Raw genomic sequence first — 20,762 nt, forward strand, 5'->3', positions numbered from 1 at the left:
ATTTTTGCATATCATACTCTCATCATGCTTCCCCAAACACGGGCACGCATCCCGGCTGCTCTCCGGAGCTTGTCTCGGTCGAACATGTGAGTTGATCTGCAATTGCGTCAACTGCTTTACTAACTTCTTGCTTCCTAGTCGAACTCTTTCAACCACTCTCCCTCGCTTCCAGAATGACGATAAAGCCCTCAACAAGGTCTCCCGTACCATCACCCAGCCCAAGTCACAGGGTGCTTCCCAGGCAATGTTGTACGCAGTCGGCTTGGAAGAGGCCGATATGAACAAGGCCCAGGTCGGCATTTCCTCAGTGTGGTTCAACGGCAACCCTTGCAATATGCATTTGCTTGACCTGAACAACAAGGTCCGCCAGGGTGTTCAGGATCAAGACTTGATTGGCTTCCAGTTCAACACCGTCGGTGTCAGTGATGCTATTAGTATGGGTACCCCCGGTATGCGTTACTCTCTGCAGAGTCGTGACCTTATTGCCGATTCCGTGGAGACCGTAATGGGTGGACAATGGTACGATGCCAACATCAGTATTCCCGGCTGTGACAAGAACATGCCCGGTGTCCTGATGGCTATGGGTCGTATCAACCGTCCTAGTCTGATGGTCTACGGTGGAACCATCAAGCCCGGCTGCGCTGCTACCCAGAACAACGCCGATATCGACATTGTGTCTGCTTTCCAGGCCTACGGTCAATTCCTTACCAAGGAGATTACCGAGCCCCAGCGCTTTGACGTCATCCGTCACGCCTGTCCCGGTGAGGGTGCTTGCGGTGGTATGTACACTGCCAACACCATGGCTTCCGCCATTGAGACCATGGGTATGACCCTTCCCGGCTCATCTTCCAACCCGGCCAACTCCCAGGCCAAGTACCTTGAGTGTCTCGCGGCTGGTGGTGCCATCAAGAGACTGCTCGCTGAGGACATTCGCCCTCGCGACATTCTTACTCGTCAGGCCTTCGAGAACGCCATGGTTGTTGTCAACATCACTGGTGGCTCGACCAACGCTGTGCTACACTTGATTGCTATCGCTGACTCTGTCGGCATCAAGCTCACCATTGATGACTTCCAGGCTGTGTCCGACCGGATTCCCTTCCTGGCTGATCTCAAGCCCTCTGGCAAGTACGTCATGGCCGATCTCCACGCCGTTGGTGGTACCCCGGCACTTCTCAAGCTTCTCCTCAAGGAGGGTCTTATCGATGGCTCTGGTATGACCGTTACTGGTGAGACCATGGCTCAGAACCTGGAGAAGCTCCCTGGCTTCCCCGACGACCAGAAGGTCATCCGCCCCTTCTCCAACCCTATCAAGAAGACTGGTCACATTCAGATCCTCCGCGGTTCTCTCGCCCCTGGTGGCAGTGTCGGCAAGATCACCGGTAAGGAGGGCATGACTTTCACCGGAAAGGCCCGCGTGTTCGACAGTGAGGATGACTTCATCGCCGCTCTGGAGCGTGGGGAAATCAAGAAGGAGGAGAAGACCGTTGTTGTCATTCGCTACTGCGGCCCTAAGGGTGGCCCTGGAATGCCTGGTATGTGTAATGAGTCTACGTAATCGCTGACCATAATGCTAACTCTATGATAGAAATGCTCAAGCCCTCTAGTGCCCTCATGGGATACGGTCTCGGTAACTCCTGTGCCCTCATCACCGATGGTCGTTTCTCCGGTGGTTCCCACGGTTTCTTGATCGGTCACATTGTCCCTGAGGCTGCTGTCGGTGGTCCCATCGGTCTTGTCAACGATGGCGATATCATCACTATCGATGCTGAGAAGCGCATTCTTGATGTCGAACTCACCGACGCTGAGTTTGCCGATCGTAAAGAGAAATGGGAAGCCCGCAAGGCTGCTGGTGACCTCCCTGAGACTGGTCTCACCATGCGTGGTACTTTGGGCAAATATGCCAGAAACGTCCAGAACGCCAGTCTGGGCTGTATCACTGATGCTCTAGAGTAAATTTTTCCTCGGTTTTGTTTTTTTTTTATGTTGAGCCCTGTCTGGAACACAAAAGCGATTCCCCGTTTTGGAGTCTTCTATATGATATCATTTTGAATAATATTTTCCTCCTTGTTCAATTCGTTTACTTTCATGGATTTTTTATAGTGTGTACTATAGTAGGTACTATATCTAGATCCATTTTGAGTTGGACTCTTTCTATTCTTAATATCCGATCTTTTCTCTCTCGGCGTATATGGGAGACTCAACCTGACAGAAAATGACACGTCGAAAGAAGCACTTTGTCGAGAATTTAACGAAGGTGGATTGTTTGACTTCCTTTGCTCGTAGAAACGTGGAGGTAACCGGGGTAGAGGCAAAAGAATTAAAAAAAGCCATCTCGTGCAGGAATCGAACTTTGACCATGTAAAATAGCTAATTGTCCCAATTAGGAAGGAGGTCCATGGAGGTCCCCTTATATGTCAGTTGAAAAGCTTCCTACCTGCCAACCCACCCCAGTTAGCTTGGTAGATTGGGGCCACTATAATCCTACTCTACTGTGCTGGATGCTTCGTCCTTTGCTTCGGTTGTTCGTTGCACCCTTCATAGGCACAGTGAGGCTGGAGGAGGTGACCTCACACCGCCTAGCATTATGGCGTTAGGGTCTCTGTCCTGGAGGGGGGGGCGGTCCTAAAGGGACAGGGTTCGTGGGTTGGCACCTCTTTTTTTCATCACACCTGTGACCCATCCTGACGTATCAATTTTTGTGTGTAGCCGCGCGCAAATTTGTGATTGAATCTGACCAGTCGAGGCCTACAGAGGTCAAGCATTACAGGTTAGATTGTCTGACTTGCCGGGACTACCTCTTAGGAACATCTACTACCTATATGTTGATTTAACGTGGCCCCAGAAACCATGGTTGATCTCTTCCTATACAAGTGCCCCATCACCGTACTCAGATCTGAGATGACACTATCGTACTAGACAGTCAACGATTCACCACTGAATCTCATTATTCCCTCCTCTAGCCCTCTTTTCTTTGGCATATCTAGCGAAATCCGAAAGTTGTCCGTAAGATCCAGGATCCATGCCTACCGTGACCTTCACGCCCCTTCTAGGCCTTATCATCGTGAACCCATGAGTACCTTCGCCATGACCTTGCATTATGGAACGCTATCAAAGGTCAGTAGTCCACCTTGTGAGATACTCCCTTCCCTGAACTTACCGAGAGGTTCTATAATGACCGAATGCAATCCCTAATCTGCACCTTGATGGCATCGACAGAGAGTCTGGTACGATTTTCGGGTGGCCGATCCATAGCAGTAGGAAGGAACTACTATCGCTCGAGCTTGAGGGAATATCAAAGGGCCCGGACAGTTTAGAGAACGTGAAATTGGCGAAAATCAACATACCGGATCTTCTTGGATTTTAAATAGAAAGCATGGAATATAATAAATGATCAAATAGATACAACATATCCTCCAACGCCAGTGCTAGGGCTACTCCTAGTATTATGCTCTCCATACTTCCAAGGTTCACGAGCTAGGTATCTTTTGGCTACTTACCTCAGCCTACCATCACACCCATCACCAACATATCTGCAGTGCATATTGGTGCACGCGATTTAGCGAGTTTCGGATGTTGTGAACTGACTGTGAATTCACTGGGGACCAAGATATATCAAACCCTTACACATATCATGCTTTCCTCGGATATAATACGAAATACTACAAAGAGGTACTGATCTCAAAGTACGGGGCGCAGAGCACCGTTGGAACTTGACTCGATAACACATTTGATTATGCTACAAATTGGATGGTTCATATTGATTGGTGACAGGATGAAGGCAACGATTGACATGATGACTGACAACTTCATTGCCATATTCTTCAATCAAAACCACCATTTGCCCGTCGTCGCTCCTCAATGGCGAGTCGATTAATCGTGCTCTCGAGTCTCTCGAGAAGCCGAACGTCCTCCCTAGTAGCCCAGGGCTGAAATACCAAGTATCGGTGGGCTGTCTGTATGGAAATGACTGCCTCCAAGGCAGTAGGTATTGATTGCACCGGCGGAGTGGACACAATGGCATCATCTAGTTCCTGTAGAGTCGGTTCACCTTCGACCATAAACCCGGCAACATTTAATACACCTTCGAAATCCTCGTCGACAGGATGAGTGAAGTTTTCAAGGCTGGTGACCGGTCGAGCGCCAGGGTTGTATCGCGTCACGGTCTCGTAGAGGGTTGTCAGATCTGGCGATTTTGGAGCAGTGATGAATTCAATTTGGGGGTCTATAAGACTGCTTTTCCGGAAGGCTCTGTAGATAATCGCGTTTGCAACGTCGTGACGCCAGATCCGAGTGATCCAGGATATAGTTTGATAAAGAGTCATCGTGTGGACAGGGTTTTGGGGCGATTCCATACCCGCCGCAAGGTACGCAAGCCATTGTCTGCGATAGTAGTGTTTGAGAGTCTGTGAAATTCCCAAGTTGACTGGCTGTTGCTGATTCGCGTTGGGAGATTGAGCAGGAAATAGTTGGATATGGACATTCGGAGGCGGCGGTGTAGCCTCGACGGCAGCTTGGTGGTCTGGATGATTATCCAGTAAAAGCAAAACTCGGCGCTCCCCTACATGGCCGTAGAAGAAGGCCAGCCATTCTTGCATGATTGATTGTGTTAGCCAGGCCTGCCGATGATATCGCCAATGGCAATCCATGGCTTTTAGATTGGCTTCGCGAAGTGCCTCTGGCCTATTGGTATGTCCGATCACCCAAAGGGGTAAACGATCTGACCCAGTGCTGTTTGTGCAGAGCATGAGACAGATGCGGGAGTTTTCCCGATTTGTTATCAATTGATCCTGGGCGGAGGAAGCGCCGAAAGGAGGCTTTCGCCAGAAAAGTCCGGTCTCATCCATGTTGTAAATATCGTCTTCGGGGAATTCACCACATAGCGTTTTCAGGGCTTTCATTTCCTTGCGACCAGTAGGGGTTGGGGGTTGAGGGATGCCTTCCTGACGAGCATGGGCTTGAGTGGCATATCGTTTCTTGAATCTGCTCAGCCACCCATTACTAAAGTGGGGAATTGGCAGGGCCTGGTATTCGGGAATTTGACTCCAGATTTCGCGTGCTTTGGTAGTAATAGCCTCAGCCGTGGGTGTTGAGCCTTCATGGCTCGCGACCCATTCGGAAAGTGGCATCTCTAGGAGGGGCCATTGTGGTGATATTTGACGTCTTAGGGGAGTTGCTGGACCGCCATCAAGGTAGTCGAACTTTTTGGAGAGGATTATTGAGATAGTCGATTGAGAGAGGCTGCGTCCATAGGTTCGTTCGAACCAAGCAGAACATTGGGCTTGCGATGGACGGGGGGTCTGACTTTGTGCCCAAGCTCGAAGAGCTTGTTTATGGGTCCCCGAGATTCCCAAAGCCTGACGTTTTGTTGTTGGAGTGGACATGATATGTGCACATTTGATATATTCACTTGGGAAATAAATCTTCGTCGCGTGGGAACATTGAAGTCGGCTAAGCAATAATACCGTAATTACCATCCAACTCAATACACATGCTACCAAGTATACCGCCTTCAACCCGCACGTAACTATGTTATGTTCTGTTTTATTACACTTATCGCCAATTCAGCGCATGTCGATATTGCCTTCCCCGAACAACTATCAACCTGGAGGTGGCGCTCTAAATATTATTTTACTCCAACGTCCTCGAAGTCGCAACCTGTCAGCAGCACTGCGCTTCCAAGGTTAGCGTTCTACCAGCTCATTCTCAGCCCATATCTCTCTATGCAATGAGAGGGCTCCCGGCTCCATATGTGCGAATTCAAGTGAAAATGGGTCGCAATGCGGCTGACAAATAACGGATGCGAAGCTTCAAAGCTGTTGAGGCAGAGCTAATCACAGATTTTCCCACTGATCTAGCGAGGCCTAGTGATGAGAGAACCCTAGCAAACGTGAGGAATAAGAATAGCGTGTGTCAACAGTTTTTCCGGGTGCATGGTTCCGTGCTTAGAAATTAACGCGTCGAAAAATCAGAAATAAATTATACAGCAAGAAACTCCAGGTATCAATATCCACTATATAGAAAAAGCAGCTCCATTCACGCAGAGAAGGAAAATAATCCAACGCCAACACTCGCCCCAAAGGTATAAAAGACCCCACCGGGGCCCGCCTCGACTCAATGCTCCACTTCCAAATCTCCAAATTTCTGACAACTCCTCAGAACCGTTGCCCCGGTGTGCTTCCTGGTGCCTCCCAAATCATAGGATGACCCTCTAGCTCTGTGGCTACCACACTTGTGTGGGCACGTGGGTAAGGCTGGGGCTGGGGCTGAGGCTGAGGCTGAGGCTCATTCCAGCTCCAGTGGCCCTGCTGGGCAGACGGCGAACCGTGAGGAGGATGAACTTCCACCCCAGGTGACAATGTGCGCACAGTCGGATCTGGACTAGACACGGCGGTCATGTCGATATGGCCTGGTTTGTGGCTAGGTACAGTACTTGCGATATCGCTTTTCCCGCCATCGCCGTGATTGAACATAGCCCAGCGCGCGGTACGTTCCGTGCGCCCATCTTCCGACGACATCCACTGCGAGTACACACGGTTGCGGCCGAGAACGAAGAACAATGCCACCAGTAAGGCCACGAAGACTACAGCTGCAACGGCGATGCCTGCAATGGCCCCCGTACTAAGCCCATGCTTACCATCGCCGCCTTTTTCATCATCGCCGTCGCCGCTTCCTGGAGTTTCACCTTCGGGGGGCGCGGCCTGCCCTGGGACTAGCATGTATGGGTATTTCAGAGCTTTTGCGTATTGCGTTTGCCATGTCTGGGTTGAATTCTGCGGGTTCAACAGTCAGCCTGTATTCGTGCTCGGGAGGAACTGAGAGTCATACCGGGTTTATCACTCCAACCATCCCATTCTTGATGCATGAATCTACTGCGGTGCAATAGAAGAATGTCGGCTACATGGAATATTGGTTAGCCTCAGTGCAAGATTGCGGGCATGTGCTTTGACTAGATACATACCTCGGTGTTGTTGACTCTCAAGGACCAAGTCGGGGGCTATATTGCATATATCAGCCACATTGCTTTGGTCAACATCCTATTTTGCAACTTGACTATACTCACCGGGCCGACGAGTTGTCCATCATGCAGATTGAAATCTGCGAAGGGTTCCGAATAAAATATATTCCCGCTTGCTGGTACACAAGGAGCGAGATATTCTGCTTGTACGACGGAATGGTTTGTTGGGTAAAATTCAAAGACGACAATATCGCCCACCTTGGCCTTTATACTGGTTGGAGAAAACTGATGTGGATCTGACTTCGGTCCAGCCTGGATTGTATGAGTCGTGATACCGGTTGAGGTTGAAGTTGCCGTCGATGACGAGTCTACATCAGATCTCGTGGGAATTGCTCTGGAAGATTGGGCCACTGTGATGGTCGCCAAAGCCAGCCATGCCAGTGGTCGGACTAATTGGCTCAACATAACGTGCAGGGGAGGGTTGACTATTTGTCAACACAATATAATATGTACACCGCAATAGTTGGGATTCTGCACCATAGAAGAAATTGGGAAGGGCGAGAAAGGAGGACTAGGTGAGAAAACAAAGAAGTCGAAAATTCAAAGCCAGGTCTCGGACAGGGTTGAGGCTGAGGACGGGAAATGTTTTTGGGCTGGACAAGTCACTGGGTACATTAACTTCCTAATTAATTATTTAGTGCTGGTGGTACTTTTATCCATGCATTTCTTTATCTTTCATTCTTCCCCAAAGTAACTCCTTGATATAGAAAAACATTTACTCTCTTCTGCTCAGATATGAAACATTGATTTAACGTGGATTTAACATAGATTCACTATGAATTTATCAGGAATTTATCATGATATTAGGTAGAATACTAGGATATACGAAAAGCCAAGCTTTAGATGGATTCCCCTCCCTTAGGCCCTCAGGCCCCATCAGGCCGCTTTGTTAGATTGAAAGACTTATCTCTGCCTCGTCTCCTGGTTCAACTCGTGATTTATTTTAAATTTTGGCTTTAAACCATCAAAGAATCAGAAACGTTTTCAAGAAAATATTTGAAGTATGGTCAGCAGAAAGAAAGCTCACGTTTTCGCTCTCGCCGTAGCAAAATCGAGGCTGAAATTGATCATTTGGGGGCCATTCTCTTGCTTTTCGTCCAATCATAATTGCCTATTCACGTTAGAATTGCTGTTCATGTTTTCTACAAAAATACATAGACTTTGTGGCATGAAAATAAGCTTAAGGCGTGTCCACGCCACTCACTCGAGTCCACTCATGTCCAAGTAGGAAAGGTTTTCTAATGTTAATTCCTCCCCAACGTTGTTTATCAACACGTTTGTCTATAATGAGGGTTCATTTGTTAATTTCCGAGATGTTAGCGCTGCTTTTAGTGGAGATTCATGGACACGAGTCAGATACGACTCTAGTCCCTTCTTGTGCCGTAAGTAGTAAGTACATCCAACACATGGGTGTTCATTGCTAATCAGTATGTGCTAGATCACATGTAACAATAATTTATTTTCTATTTGCTCATTGGCCAATAATACATCATGCTTCTGTGCTAGTGACTCTCGTACCACGGCCCTGTAAGATCTATTAGATTGTCTTGAAAAGAACTGCACGACAAACGAATTCTCCAGTGCGTCTCCATCTTGGTTGATATACTAAGGCTCCTCTTAACTCTGCTAGCCATAATACGGCTACATGAGAAAGAGTTTGGTATAACACCCCTCAAAGGGCCATTAGCACTCGACCCCTCAACCCTAATCCCTCTTGTTCTCGCGTCGTGTTTCTTCATCGTGAGATTAATCGCTAAGGGTGGCGGCCTCGCTGATGGATGTAGATGGAATCATTATACATATACAATAATCGTCTTATACGTAAGTTACACTTTTTAATATTCCTTCGCACTGTATTAATACACTCGTGGGTCATGGGAGTCGCCATACATGTTCTAAATATATGTAGTAAGCATATTGTCTAGATGCCCACTTTCTTAAGAAAGAAAGACTAAAGAATTAGTGGTCAGCTGTGGCTTTGGTCCAAATACCTAGGACATCCCTTTTCCAGCAATCGCTAAGTCCCATTAGGTTCGTCCCTCTCCGCCAACCTCAGTTCTAGTCTAACCAGAGCAGCATTTCCAATGCCTTGCTGTTATATATAACATTCAAATTTCTCTGGCAAAGATCTCCGTCTATCTCTTCTTACTCCGTATCTTAAAGGCACGGATATTCCGCTATTTGGCATACGCGATCATCGGTATCAACGCCGCCATTGGCATCACATGGGCCTTTATGGACTTTTTGCGCTGCGTATCGGTACACCTTACATCGACCGGCTGGAGCAATGAGGAATCCGGACAGTGCATCAATTTTATTTCCTCAATTCTTATCAACAGTCTATGCCCGGCGACAGAAGCGTTTCGCTTTCGCCGGTTCTGGGAGGTGCCGGATGCTGTAGTACTCTGAGGAGCGGCAGGCTCTAATCCATTACCCGTAATGACTGGGGCGCAACGTTAACCCTCAACATGGTGAGCGTTGCCCTGGTCACCAGTGGGGAGCCGGGAGCGCCACCTTCAGAGCCACTATAGCCTCCGGCAACCTCACCAGAGATAGCGGCTCCGACCTATATCAAGCGATACCCGGCCTCAAACCTAGTGTGCTATCCACGAAAGATTTGGCTAGTATGGAAGAATAGTGGAAAAGAAGGGGGTATCTTACAGCACGGGCGCCGCCCGTGCCCTCCGCATGGAGCCGAGCGGCGTCGGCGTCGGCCGCGAACTTGGCTATTGCGGCCCGGTGGTCGGCCTGGGGGGCGGCAGCGTCAAGGGCGGCTTGCTATATTTGACTTCAGTCAACCCTGATCAATCCAAAGTCCCATAAGTGCGGGCCATGAAGTGTTTCAAATACGAATGGACCAAATATTCTACAAACAGAGAGTTCATTGTGAATACACAGGTCCATCTCCATCGAGATCTGAATTACAACTCAATTTTGCCGCCATTTTTGCCGGAGACGTATAAGCAGGACAAGGCATCTAAATATAATGATATCTGAGAAGGCCAGGCAGAGACCACTGAGAGACCACTCAAACGACCATCGAACAGAGCACTGACAAGATATTGTTGGGATATCAACCCCGCTATTTGCTATGATATTTGCTAGTCCAGACTAAGACCTTTGCTTACTAGTTTGTTTCCTAGTTGGCTTGCTGCTTTACAGGTGTATAAATACCATATCTCTCCATAGTTTCTGAAATACAGATCTATCCTTCTTCATCATCCCTCTCTCTCACACTATATAACGAACAGATATATATTACAAGGCCACTTATACGGCCGACTATTCTTATGTTCATATTTCCCAGGATATTGATGTCGTTTCCCAGGAGTCCGTTACTAACGATTGTGGTAGGAATTTAGATACATATATATCGATACTCCAGTAGTTTCGGCTTAGCCAAACTTCCACCCAGACTACTCTGAGACCGAGGGTATCTGACAGATTGTAACGCCGATTCATACCTAGAAAATGCCTCCCTGCCGGAGTATCCCTCTGGTAGACTAAAGCACATCAGAACCCCTGCTGTCACCGGCATTCCCAACCCTATTCCCGCGCGGAGGCATCGAGTTCGTGACGCGTCGCCCAAGACACCTACTACATCGTGGATATGTCCTGCATCTCCTAAAGCACAAGTCTAGCGGATTTGCGCGCTATCCTCGGTTCCGGTTCGTGGCATTCAATACCCTTCTGCTACAGCAGGCAAGCATGACCGCAATATTTTACATGCATCGTCGGGTGGATCGGCCTGATATCACCGTGGAGGAGCTACAGGACCTCTTCTATAACAATAATGCCGAGAGCCATTCACTACTCAATAGTGCATCCAGCCTGGATAATACAACTCCCGGCACACGGACTTTGTAGACTCCGCATCGTAATGAACTCGAGGCAATGGTCAAGAAGCTAGGCGCTCCACGCATCTCATTGTGACAATTTCCACAGCGGATCTACTCTGGGATGATCTGATAGGATATCCCTTACGCCCATCTCATATCCCAGTGCTTGCTACAGACTGAACGTTTGCTATTCTATTTGCTATTTGTGCATCCTCGACAAAGCAGTACTTGTCCACGAGAGGAATTACTTGACCTTAGCTCGTTTGACAGAGATCGACTGTTTCCACCCCAAAGGTGGCCCTGTCGGTCGGTCGACACGTTGCTATCCGCCCCAGCGATTTCCCTGTTGACGAATGGAATATCCGCAATTCCATGCTCCGTGAAAGACAAAGAAACCTTTTAACGCACTTTCACAAAGGACATCACAGATGTCACAAAGAGAAAATACAACGAGCAGGTGGATCAGGTGAGCCAGGGCGTCAGAAACGGATGACCAATCTGGGATAACGACCAGAAAGCCCTGTGCCACTATTGTTCCTGGACGCCAAGTTGGCAGCTATTGCACCGGTCGCCATAGAGGCAACATTCGACAAAGACGGCAATTGGGTGCAATCAGCCAAAGGGTGTCAAACTCAGCGACGAAGACGTATACTCGGCCACAAAGTTTATGCCAGCCAACGAGTGTGGAGAGAAATATTCCATTGATTTGTGTCAGAAGGTCGGGTGACTTCTATGCTCCCAGGACCCAATTAGTCTAACAGTGTAGATAGCTTTCTTCTCTCCCCACGCATCTCAATACAACTATCCAGATATTTACTGCTTCATAGTAAATCATCTATCCTCAATTTTGATATTTAAGAGACTACGAGAAAGCGGTGCACATTGAGTGGAGACAAGAGGCCCATCGAATCGCTCTACATACGACAGCGCGGAACTGGCCGAATAGAATTTGTTGGGATATCAACCCTATTATTTGCTACACGGTTTGCCGGTTTGCCTTTTACATGTGTATAAATACCCCGTGTCTTCATAGATTCTCTAAAAATCGACTTCCTTCTTCGTCTTTCATAGCATGCCCAACGGGTTATAAGACCATCCACTCATCTTGAGCACCTTTTCCTCCATTGTTAGGGTAGCGGGCCTGTATACCTCAACATAATCTCTAGGAACCTCATTGGTATAATTTGTACCAAACCTGGCCCTTCTGCCAGGATTTTTGAAAAGGGCTGTGTGTATAAGAGAACCCAAAAGTATGATAGGGTATTAATAAGTAAGAGCAGAACTAAATATGGGCTATGTCGATGCAAAGTATAGAATCAAGAGGTTGACGAAAGGATATACTATGCATCGATTCAAAGTAAACGAGGGCTAATTATCAACTGGACAATGCGAAGCCGAGCTTCTTCGGCCCTTGGGGATCTTCCCGCTTACCAAACCCCTGGTTTCAGAAGAGCAAAATTGCACGGTCGTTTGTTTCCGTTCTCTTCGTGCGTCTCTTCCTCCCCTCAGACGATAGTCTTCTTGGATTCGTGATCGCGCAGTGTAGGTGAATTCGGAGCAACACATATGTTCCGTTTAGACCTCATCCATGAGTAGAGATACAGCGTCGCATCCTTGTCCTCTAGCCTCGGAAGAACTTCATGCTTTCTGTTGTGCAGGAAGCCTAGTGCTATGCTGAACATACTATGGGAGATGAAGAAGGAAAGAGATGCTGTACTGGATAATCGATGGAGAAATAGGCTATTTATACCCGTGTAAAACAGGGGCTTTCTAAAATGGACTTTTCTAAGTAGTATACCCTTGAAATACCGAGTTCAAGGGCCAACCGATGGCCAGCCACAGCAAGTGTGTATGGTTGCACTTGTTGCCCTATGAAAACGTGGAGCTGAAAAGGTACCTTCGAGTCAGTAAATCAATTTGTACTCCGTACTCCTTACTCAATATGGAGTAGATCAGGATCAATTCTCTATATAGCCAATTTTGAGACTCACTTGTATCTTTTAGACACTCATCCACTAAAGCGACGGCTCAATTCTGAGGGAAATAATAATTTATTATCTCAATCCACTTACCGGGGTTGCGCATAAAATCGTGCATTAATCAATGAGACCGAGTGGCAAATGATAATTAAATGTCATTACCATGTCGGCTCCTCCGTACTCTCTATACGGAGTATTCCGTGTGGAGCTATGTAGTGTACTCATATCCGATGTTGAACTAATTTCTCACAGCATGAATCCCCGTTCCACTCAATGTGATGTATGACAGAAATGCTTTTTCCCGTACCAAGCCTGGAACAAATCAAAAGTTGCATGCAATGCATTACCAACATGTGATATTGGGCTCATCTGCAGAGGGCCATCTCGCTAAGATTAAATCAGGGAACAACGCAAGAACTCAAAGGGAAAAAAAAAATCCAAGGGGGATTCTTAAGTGCCCGAGTCCACAGTCAAGGCACTATTCTGCATAGAAACGCTAGTTTCGCCGAATGCCAAGGGTATAGCCGATTGGGACACTAGCGTCTGATAGCACTACTCACAAATTTATTAAGGACATTATTAGAGATACTTTCTATATCAAATTCCAGTATAGATTCCCCGCACGAATTCCTATCTCGATATCCCCGCGCTGTCAGAAGATGCACTTGAATCGCAATTTTAAAGGAGTACGCATAAATCCCGATCCCTGACGATCTTGTTGATCTTGGTAAATCTTGACGATCTTTTTCCACCACTTCAGCTCCACATGCACGAACTTGACTAGTGTCTCCACATACTCCTCTTTGAGCTATTATGAGCTATTATCGTTACGTTCGCCCCTCTGTACTACGAAGTGGGTAACATTGAAAATTCTTATAAAGACCTATGGTGCTGCCGTGCGGAACTGTTCTAGCTGAGTAGTCGCGCATATCTTTCAAGATGGTGTTAATCAAGGCAACCTTCGCGTCCATTTTTGTCTCCCTGCTGGCATGTGCCACCGCTGTCGAAGTCCCCAAGACCGACTATGATGTGATCGTGGTTGGCGGTGGTCCTGCGGGCCTCAGTGCGATCAGTGGTGTGTCTCGTGTTCGCCGAACAGCTCTCTTAATTGATAGCCAGGTATACCGCAATGGTGTGACTCGGGAAATGCACGACGTCATTGGTAACGACGGTGAGATTTGGTTCAATTCCCTTGAAACATAAAGTATCTTGTCTAACGCACCTCAATTTTTTTTTTCAGGTACCCCACCGGCCGATTTCAGAACTCTGGCTCGCGAGCAGATCCAGCAGTATCCAACTGCCCACTTTACCAACGAGACTGTGGCGTCAATCGTCCCTCTCAAATCAGGTGAATTCACTGCCTTCACGGTGACCGACAGCCAAGGCAAGAACTACACAGCCCGTAAAGTCGTGCTCGGCACCGGTGTCCGTGACGTCCTACCAACGACTCCAGGCCTTCAAGAGGCATGGGGCAAGGGTATCTTCTGGTGTCCGTGGTGCGATGGCTACGAGCACAGAGACCAACCATTTGGAATGATCGGCGATATCACCGATATGCTGAGCAACGTGTTGGAAACCCACACTCTGTACACTGATATCATTGCCTTTGTCAACGGGTCGCAAACCGCAGATGGCGAGACCCGGGCAACCGCAAAGGTTGCAGACTGGAAGGAGCAACTTGCCGCTTGGAACACTACCATTGACAACCGTACAATCACTTCCATCGAGCGCCTCCAGGATGGTGGTAAGAATAGGGACGAGATGGATCATAAGCAGTTTGACAAGTTCCGCCTTCACTTCGCTACCGGCGAGCCTGTCGAGCGAAATGCATTGATTATCAACTTCCCAACTGTTCAGACCTCGACACTTCCAGCACAGATGCACCTTGGTATGGTCGGCGATAAGATCAATGTTACTAGCGGGATGCGCACTAGTGAGCCTGGTGTCTTTGCTGTTGGTGATGCCAACAGCGATGGTAGCACAAATGTGCCACATGCAATGTACAGTGGCAAGAAGGCCGCTGTTTTTGTTCACGGTATGTTCTTTTCTACTTATCGACGCTAGATAGACCACTGATAATATTTGGTCACAGTGGAAATGTCCCGTGAGGAGTCGAAGTCTAAGATCTCGAAGCGTACCGGTCTTTCTCACCGTGAGCTCGAGAAGGAGGCCATGCGTGCAATTGGCAAAAACCTTGATGAACAATGGAAGCGTGCTCAGGAGTAATGGGCTCGCTCAATTAAGACTGATGGCTGGCTTCGGCTGCGGCCTGCAGTATTTACATAGTCAGCTACCTGTTGGGCTCTTCCAGATGAGAATTATTAATGGTCGGTCTACTGTCTTTGACCTTGATGTATTTATTCCAACTCGGTATTCCAAATATAATGATGTATAAATGCTTTGGAAGCCCATCTTTTTTTGACCTGCCGTTTTTTTATTTCGACCTCTTGTTTATCCTGTACGTCTGTACAACCCTCGCTCCTTGCAGATTCTCTTCACAAACTTGCGTATGATGAGCCCTGCATAAATTTTCGAAATGTGACAAGGGCTACCAAATTTTCATTCTTACCAACGTATCGTACGTTAGAATTCAAGATTAGAGTTCGATGTGTGTGAGATACAGTACAGAGTATCAAAAATACCCGTAGCTCCATTCCAGATACAATTGATACAGTATGGTATGTACCGTAAATAAAAGTGGATATACATCCGTCCCGTGCGGCCCGAGACCCGTACCATTCCAAGGTCGAGATTCCAACATTTGAAGCTTGCTCGCTACATCTCAATTTTATAGCTATGATGCATATATAGTATAATGCGGGCGAATTCAAAGCCCGAAAAGACCCAGAAAAGAAATATATAGAATGTATAATATCCCATGTATGTAACGGTGTACATGTATATCCCAACAATTTTCCGTCACTGCCAGAAAGATCTAGTCTGAAGTGTATTCCTCTGCCAGAGCCGAGATATTCCCACGATGACTTGTACTCTATAGAGTAATCCGGAATTTGAACAAATCCTTTTCAACAACCTCACCCTTCCTCTTCTCCAACTCCTCCATGTTCCAATTTGAACTAAGCATCCGAGCATTCAACCACTCACGTCGCTCTTTCCCAAGCCAGACAATGGTATCCGCCGGAAGCTCCGCTTCATCAATGAAGATATCGGGGAAGATATTCTTTAGTTTGTCTGCCATATCCGTCCTTACAGCCCCAGGATGAAGAGCCAACACAATCAGCCCTTCATCTCTATGCTCACGGGCAAGGCTTTCAGTAAAGCGACAGATCGCAAATCGCGAATTCTGATACGCAGATCCACCATTTGTAAGCAAATGAGCCCCAATCGACGTCAAATTGACAATTGTCTTCGTGTCGGATTTCAATATCATTGGCAACAGATACCGGCAACATAGGTATGGACCCTTAATGTTGACATCCCACCCTTTCATCCAATCATCCGGGTCGGAGTCCATGACGCGGGTCATATCCGGTAAATATCCAGCATTGTTTACAAGGATATCCAATTTTTCATCAAACGAGTCATTTACGGCTTTTGCGGCTGCTTCGACTGATTCCTTTGATGTGACATCGACCTCTAATGCGAGAATCTGTGGCTCGGGAAGGTTTGAGTTTCCGGCTTCCGCTTTGAGCTCTTTCACGACTTCATCGAGTGATGAGCGCGCTGCGATTGCAATTCTTGAGACTCCGGCCTTCACACAGCGGATGGCTGTTGCTCGGCCAATTCCTCTTGATGCGCCCGTGATGAAGATGGATTTTCCGACAAGCTCGGTTCCGGTTGGAGTGATGTATGGGTAGGTGTTATTGCAATTTGGAACGAAGACGGCCCATTCCATTCCATTGGTTGGGCCGATATTATCTAACTCTTCGGGTGTCATATCTGACGGTGGTTTGTAATTGAAGTGAAGATCTAGAGTGGGTAGTTGAGGTTCGGATTTGCTCTTGGGGCAACTCGTGTTTTAAGTCATGGACTTCGGCAAATAGCGGGGTAAATTGGGGCCAAAGGACTCAAGTTGTCTTGGAAGTAAAAGCGCGGTTAACACATGCCAGTTACCTATTACAGCTGATACTTGCAGATCGCATGGTAGTGCCCGTGAAGAAAAGATCATACACCAGACCATCCTCTCGGACTATATACATCCAATGTTGGAACCATTTTATTTACAAACAAGGCTCTAAGTATTGTTAGGCTACTCTATTTAGAAGCACACTTCACATCGAGCAATTTTTCATCAACCTGTACAGAAAAATAAGTTAGCGAAGGTTCTTGGAAAGTCCACGGGTTACACCGATCTTCAAGATAAACCTACATTTGTGCACGTGAACTGGTCATCCCCATCAGGGCTAAGAACATCAATGTTACTAGCATGGATATTTGAGCAAACCTATAAAAGTTAGATCATGAGTTATAACCTGTGGTGTTCGAGTACTTACGTCGGGACTCGAGCAGACAATCATTCCCACATAAGGGTCACGTTTACCAGAGGTGGAGCCCTTGATATTCTTGAAAACAACATCTTCAATGACAAGTTTGCTCTGGCGTATTTGTTAGTGTTTGATAACCAGAAACAAGTGATCATGATGCGTTTAAGGTTCTACAAAAGCCAATAATAACCAAAAGAGATGGACACGTACCGGGAACTCGTTGCAGAGAGTCAAATTCTTCTGGCCATAGCATTGGGTCACTTCGATAGCGTAGTCGACATTGTCAATTGTCATGCCATCGTAGGTAATGTTCTTCACCAGGCCGGATCCACCGCCGCCCTGGAGATCGGTAGACAACTCAGCGGAAGCCCCAGGCCACACTTTGATACGGGCACCATCCTTCATGAGATTGTTAGAAACGTAATTATCTCACCCGCGGTATTAAACTTACCGATGCGTTGAACATGGAGATATTGGACACAAGCACATTCTGCACAATATCAACCTCGCCGGGGTACTGGCCCAGGGATCCAACGGAGATACCGTGGGAGCCGTTACAATGAAGGTTCTGAACTAGAATGTCGGTAACATTGGGCTTGAACGAGACGCAATCTTGGACATTGTTAGTAAAATAGATCGCGTCAATCATCTTTCAAGGTAACTATACCGTCTCCATTATTGATCACGGAATTCTGGATAACAACATTGGTGGAACGATAGAGGTCCCTAATGAAATATTAGTTAATTGAAACCAGCTCCTCTTTTAATACAGATAGACATACCATCCATCAGTGTTCTTAGCCACATTCTTACTGCTGCTATACCCGCTAATATCGATTCCGTCGAAGAGAATGTTGGATGAGTTCGCCACAAAGTGATACCACTGAGGCGAATAACGAAGGTTGAGAGGTCCAATGGTACCACCGTTTAGCCCAATTATACCCACCAAAATTGGACGCAGGATGAGGGGGTCTTTCGCATATAAATCATACCAGACTTGACCATTACCATCCAAAGTGCCGTCACCATAGACATTGACATCTTCACCACCGATCTGGAAGAAGGTTGTGGCGTTTTGGTAGACATGACTGAATGCATTCTTTTGCCAATAATCTGTGTCGTCGCTAAATTGGACATGGCCTTGGATTTCTATTACAGGTTGCGTAAGTACTTCACTCATCTCACAAACAACACGAAATACTGTACCAAGATCCACATGCTTCAAGAAGGTCATGTCAAGTGCCTTTCCAATTGTATATGTCTTTCCGGCATCAAAGACGACCTTTCCTCCGTTGTTGCATTTCTTCAATGCGGAAAGAACATTGGCTGAGTCGTCGAGTCCATTGCCGTGGTTGGCTACATGACACGTGCGAGTTCTGGCATGGCTGGCCGGAAGGGGCTTGAACGCATGGTGCGGGTGGCACGCCTCGTCTCGAGACTGTCCCTTGGCATGAACTGTGCCGCTGATTGACAACCAGATTCCCAAGGCCTGGGTGAAAGTATTTGAAATCTTCATCGTCGGTATCAAGAGAGTCTAGCGTTCTTGAGTTGGATCGGCGACCTTCCGGTTGTAGACACTTTTCGAGCACTTCCAGGACAGTTTATATAAAGTCTCAGAATTGACATTGCATTTCCTATGTTACTCCGATCTAGCTCTCCCAGGATCGACGCTAAACACCGCTCTTTGCGTTCAGCGGTGGGGTGACCCCATCTCCTTCAATTTGCTCCGGGGAAACAAGCTAGCGACTCCGTGAGGAGTGGAGAACCCGGGGTATGATCATGTCTTGTATGGTGAGCTTCAATCTCGTTGAGGAGCAGACCGGAGATACATTGACTCTGCGTTACGTGAGTGTGGTCCCCAAGTAGGTCTGATAGGAGGAATACTTGACGTGATTTTTCCGATTGGGAGGAAAATCCCGGATAAATCGGGTAGAGCTAGTAGACCCGAAATCCAATGTAGTCCAAACAAATGAAGCTAGACATCTTGCCGTAGTCTTCCGAATATCTACTAGACATAGATGGTGTAGTTGGGATTACAAAACAAATGCTACTGGACCTCGGGAAACCCTTCGGAATTATTGGATCTCTCACAGAACGGTAACCAATCACTTTGAAACATGCTTTATATGTACAACAACCATCCAATAAAAGGACCCGACTGCACGAGATGAAACACCGATCATCTCAAGCGAGCTCATTCAACCCTGAGATTCTCCTAAGATTCACCTCGACGCGGGTAAGAAGTCCCCTATAGATACCGATCTAGATGTATCAGGAACACTTTTCCGAGTTCCGCTGCCGTCGACACTGAATCCATTTTATATCTAAGTCGACTTCTCAATAACCTTCTTCACGGTGCCCTCAGCAGCATGGGCGGTAGCCTTGATGGAGTCAACAGCTTCGTGCTCAATCTCCTTGGCGGCTTCGATGGTCGACGCGGACTGGCTGCGCTGCCACAGGAAAATACGAGTGACCTGGACGGCACCCACGCATCCGAGGAAGAAGTTCACAGTCGCGAGCCTATAGAGTTATATCGTATTAGCATTGATACCCGGCGGGTCTTTTGTCCGGTTCCACATACAGGACGTTACGGGGCTTGATGATCAAGCACCAGCGAGTCCAGATGGCACCAGTGCCCATCAGAGCCGCATTCTGGGTGAGGGAGAGCTTTTCAGCGGGACGAGCGAAGTCGGAGACACCGGCGAGGACCAGGGCCCACTGTTGTAGGTAGGTATGTTAGCCAAACTGCTCGGCAGGTAGACGGAGAAGACTCCTATGGTTCAACGGCGTTTGATGGAGATATTGTTTCCGGAAGGATAGCTGGGGATGTAGGTGGAGATGGCATATCAGATGGGAAATCGAGTCATCGTACCTTCATAACCGGGGCCCTGCAAAACACGGGGTTAGCATCAATTCGTAGTAGTGAATAGCGTGATCAGAATGCTTACCAGAAGTGGACAGTCTTCACACCAACAGGGCTGTTCCATAGGCGCTGGAAGACGGTCTGCTGCTCCGCAGCACCGGCTTCGGAGCTCTGCCAGCGGAAGCCCTGGGCACCCGGCCGGCGGAATGGCGCAGAGGCATTGCGGAATGCAAAGCGAGTGTTGTTCACAAAGCGGAAACCCACGCGAGACGACATGGTGATAGCTGGGATGTTGGTTCTGGTGAGAGGGAAGATAGATGCACGTCCGGTGATCGGTGAAGGGGGAGTTTTCCGTTGGGAAAGGTAGATAGGGTAATTAACCACCACAACAACAGGTAATAAAAATTTATTTTATAGAGTATAAAACGGCTACTCTCAAGTAATTGATAGGATCTTTTTGAATTAATTATCTCCGGCTTACTGTGTCTCCAGCGCTGTCGCTCCCTAGCTATGACGCTTCACAGAGGTCGAAGCTGATGTAAGCATACCGCGCTAGTTTATATTGGGACTAGCGGGATTATGGCTCTGCGCAGCGAATCAACGCCGTCGTGAATAATGCAC

General features: G+C 47.6%; 6 protein-coding genes across 6 annotated transcripts; 2 read left to right on the forward strand and 4 right to left on the reverse strand.

Moving 5' to 3' along the window:
- Positions 1-24: 24 nt before the first annotated feature.
- On the forward strand, positions 25-1,953 carry ilv3 (dihydroxy-acid dehydratase ILV3; the record flags this gene model as incomplete). Its single annotated transcript, XM_040795140.1, has 3 exons — positions 25-86; positions 139-1,532; positions 1,586-1,953. 3 exons carry the CDS (start codon positions 25-27, stop codon positions 1,951-1,953), a joined length of 1,824 nt encoding a protein of 607 aa, XP_040652817.1.
- Positions 1,954-3,821: 1,868 nt separating this feature from the next.
- PGRI_074270 (transposase) lies at positions 3,822-5,126 on the reverse strand (the record flags this gene model as incomplete). The annotated part of the gene is made up of 1 exon (XM_040795141.1): positions 3,822-5,126. The coding sequence occupies one exon, from the start codon at positions 5,124-5,126 to the stop codon at positions 3,822-3,824; it is 1,305 nt and encodes a 434-aa protein (XP_040652818.1).
- A 1,026-nt stretch (positions 5,127-6,152) lies between these two features.
- On the reverse strand, positions 6,153-7,420 carry PGRI_074280 (cupredoxin domain-containing protein; the record flags this gene model as incomplete). The annotated part of the gene is made up of 4 exons (XM_040795142.1): positions 6,153-6,770; positions 6,826-6,894; positions 6,959-6,994; positions 7,061-7,420. The coding sequence occupies 4 exons, from the start codon at positions 7,418-7,420 to the stop codon at positions 6,153-6,155; spliced, it is 1,083 nt and encodes a 360-aa protein (XP_040652819.1).
- Positions 7,421-13,772: 6,352 nt separating this feature from the next.
- Positions 13,773-15,059, forward strand: PGRI_074290 (NAD(P)/FAD-dependent oxidoreductase; the record flags this gene model as incomplete). The annotated part of the gene is made up of 3 exons (XM_040795143.1): positions 13,773-14,004; positions 14,074-14,868; positions 14,926-15,059. The coding sequence occupies 3 exons, from the start codon at positions 13,773-13,775 to the stop codon at positions 15,057-15,059; spliced, it is 1,161 nt and encodes a 386-aa protein (XP_040652820.1).
- Positions 15,060-15,825: 766 nt separating this feature from the next.
- On the reverse strand, positions 15,826-18,794 carry PGRI_074300 (putative extracellular exo-polygalacturonase; the record flags this gene model as incomplete). Its single annotated transcript, XM_040795144.1, has 9 exons — positions 15,826-16,763; positions 17,063-17,090; positions 17,164-17,238; positions 17,288-17,389; positions 17,489-17,677; positions 17,730-17,890; positions 17,946-18,004; positions 18,061-18,427; positions 18,485-18,794. 9 exons carry the CDS (start codon positions 18,792-18,794, stop codon positions 15,826-15,828), a joined length of 2,229 nt encoding a protein of 742 aa, XP_040652821.1.
- Positions 18,795-19,602: 808 nt separating this feature from the next.
- On the reverse strand, positions 19,603-20,417 carry PGRI_074310 (mitochondrial pyruvate carrier family protein; the record flags this gene model as incomplete). Its single annotated transcript, XM_040795145.1, has 4 exons — positions 19,603-19,798; positions 19,860-19,996; positions 20,151-20,166; positions 20,227-20,417. 4 exons carry the CDS (start codon positions 20,415-20,417, stop codon positions 19,603-19,605), a joined length of 540 nt encoding a protein of 179 aa, XP_040652822.1.
- Positions 20,418-20,762: the final 345 nt, after the last annotated feature.

Source organism: Penicillium griseofulvum, assembly GCF_001561935.1.
Source record: "Penicillium griseofulvum strain PG3 chromosome Unknown contig_6, whole genome shotgun sequence".
Lineage (NCBI taxonomy): Eukaryota > Fungi > Ascomycota > Eurotiomycetes > Eurotiales > Aspergillaceae > Penicillium > Penicillium griseofulvum.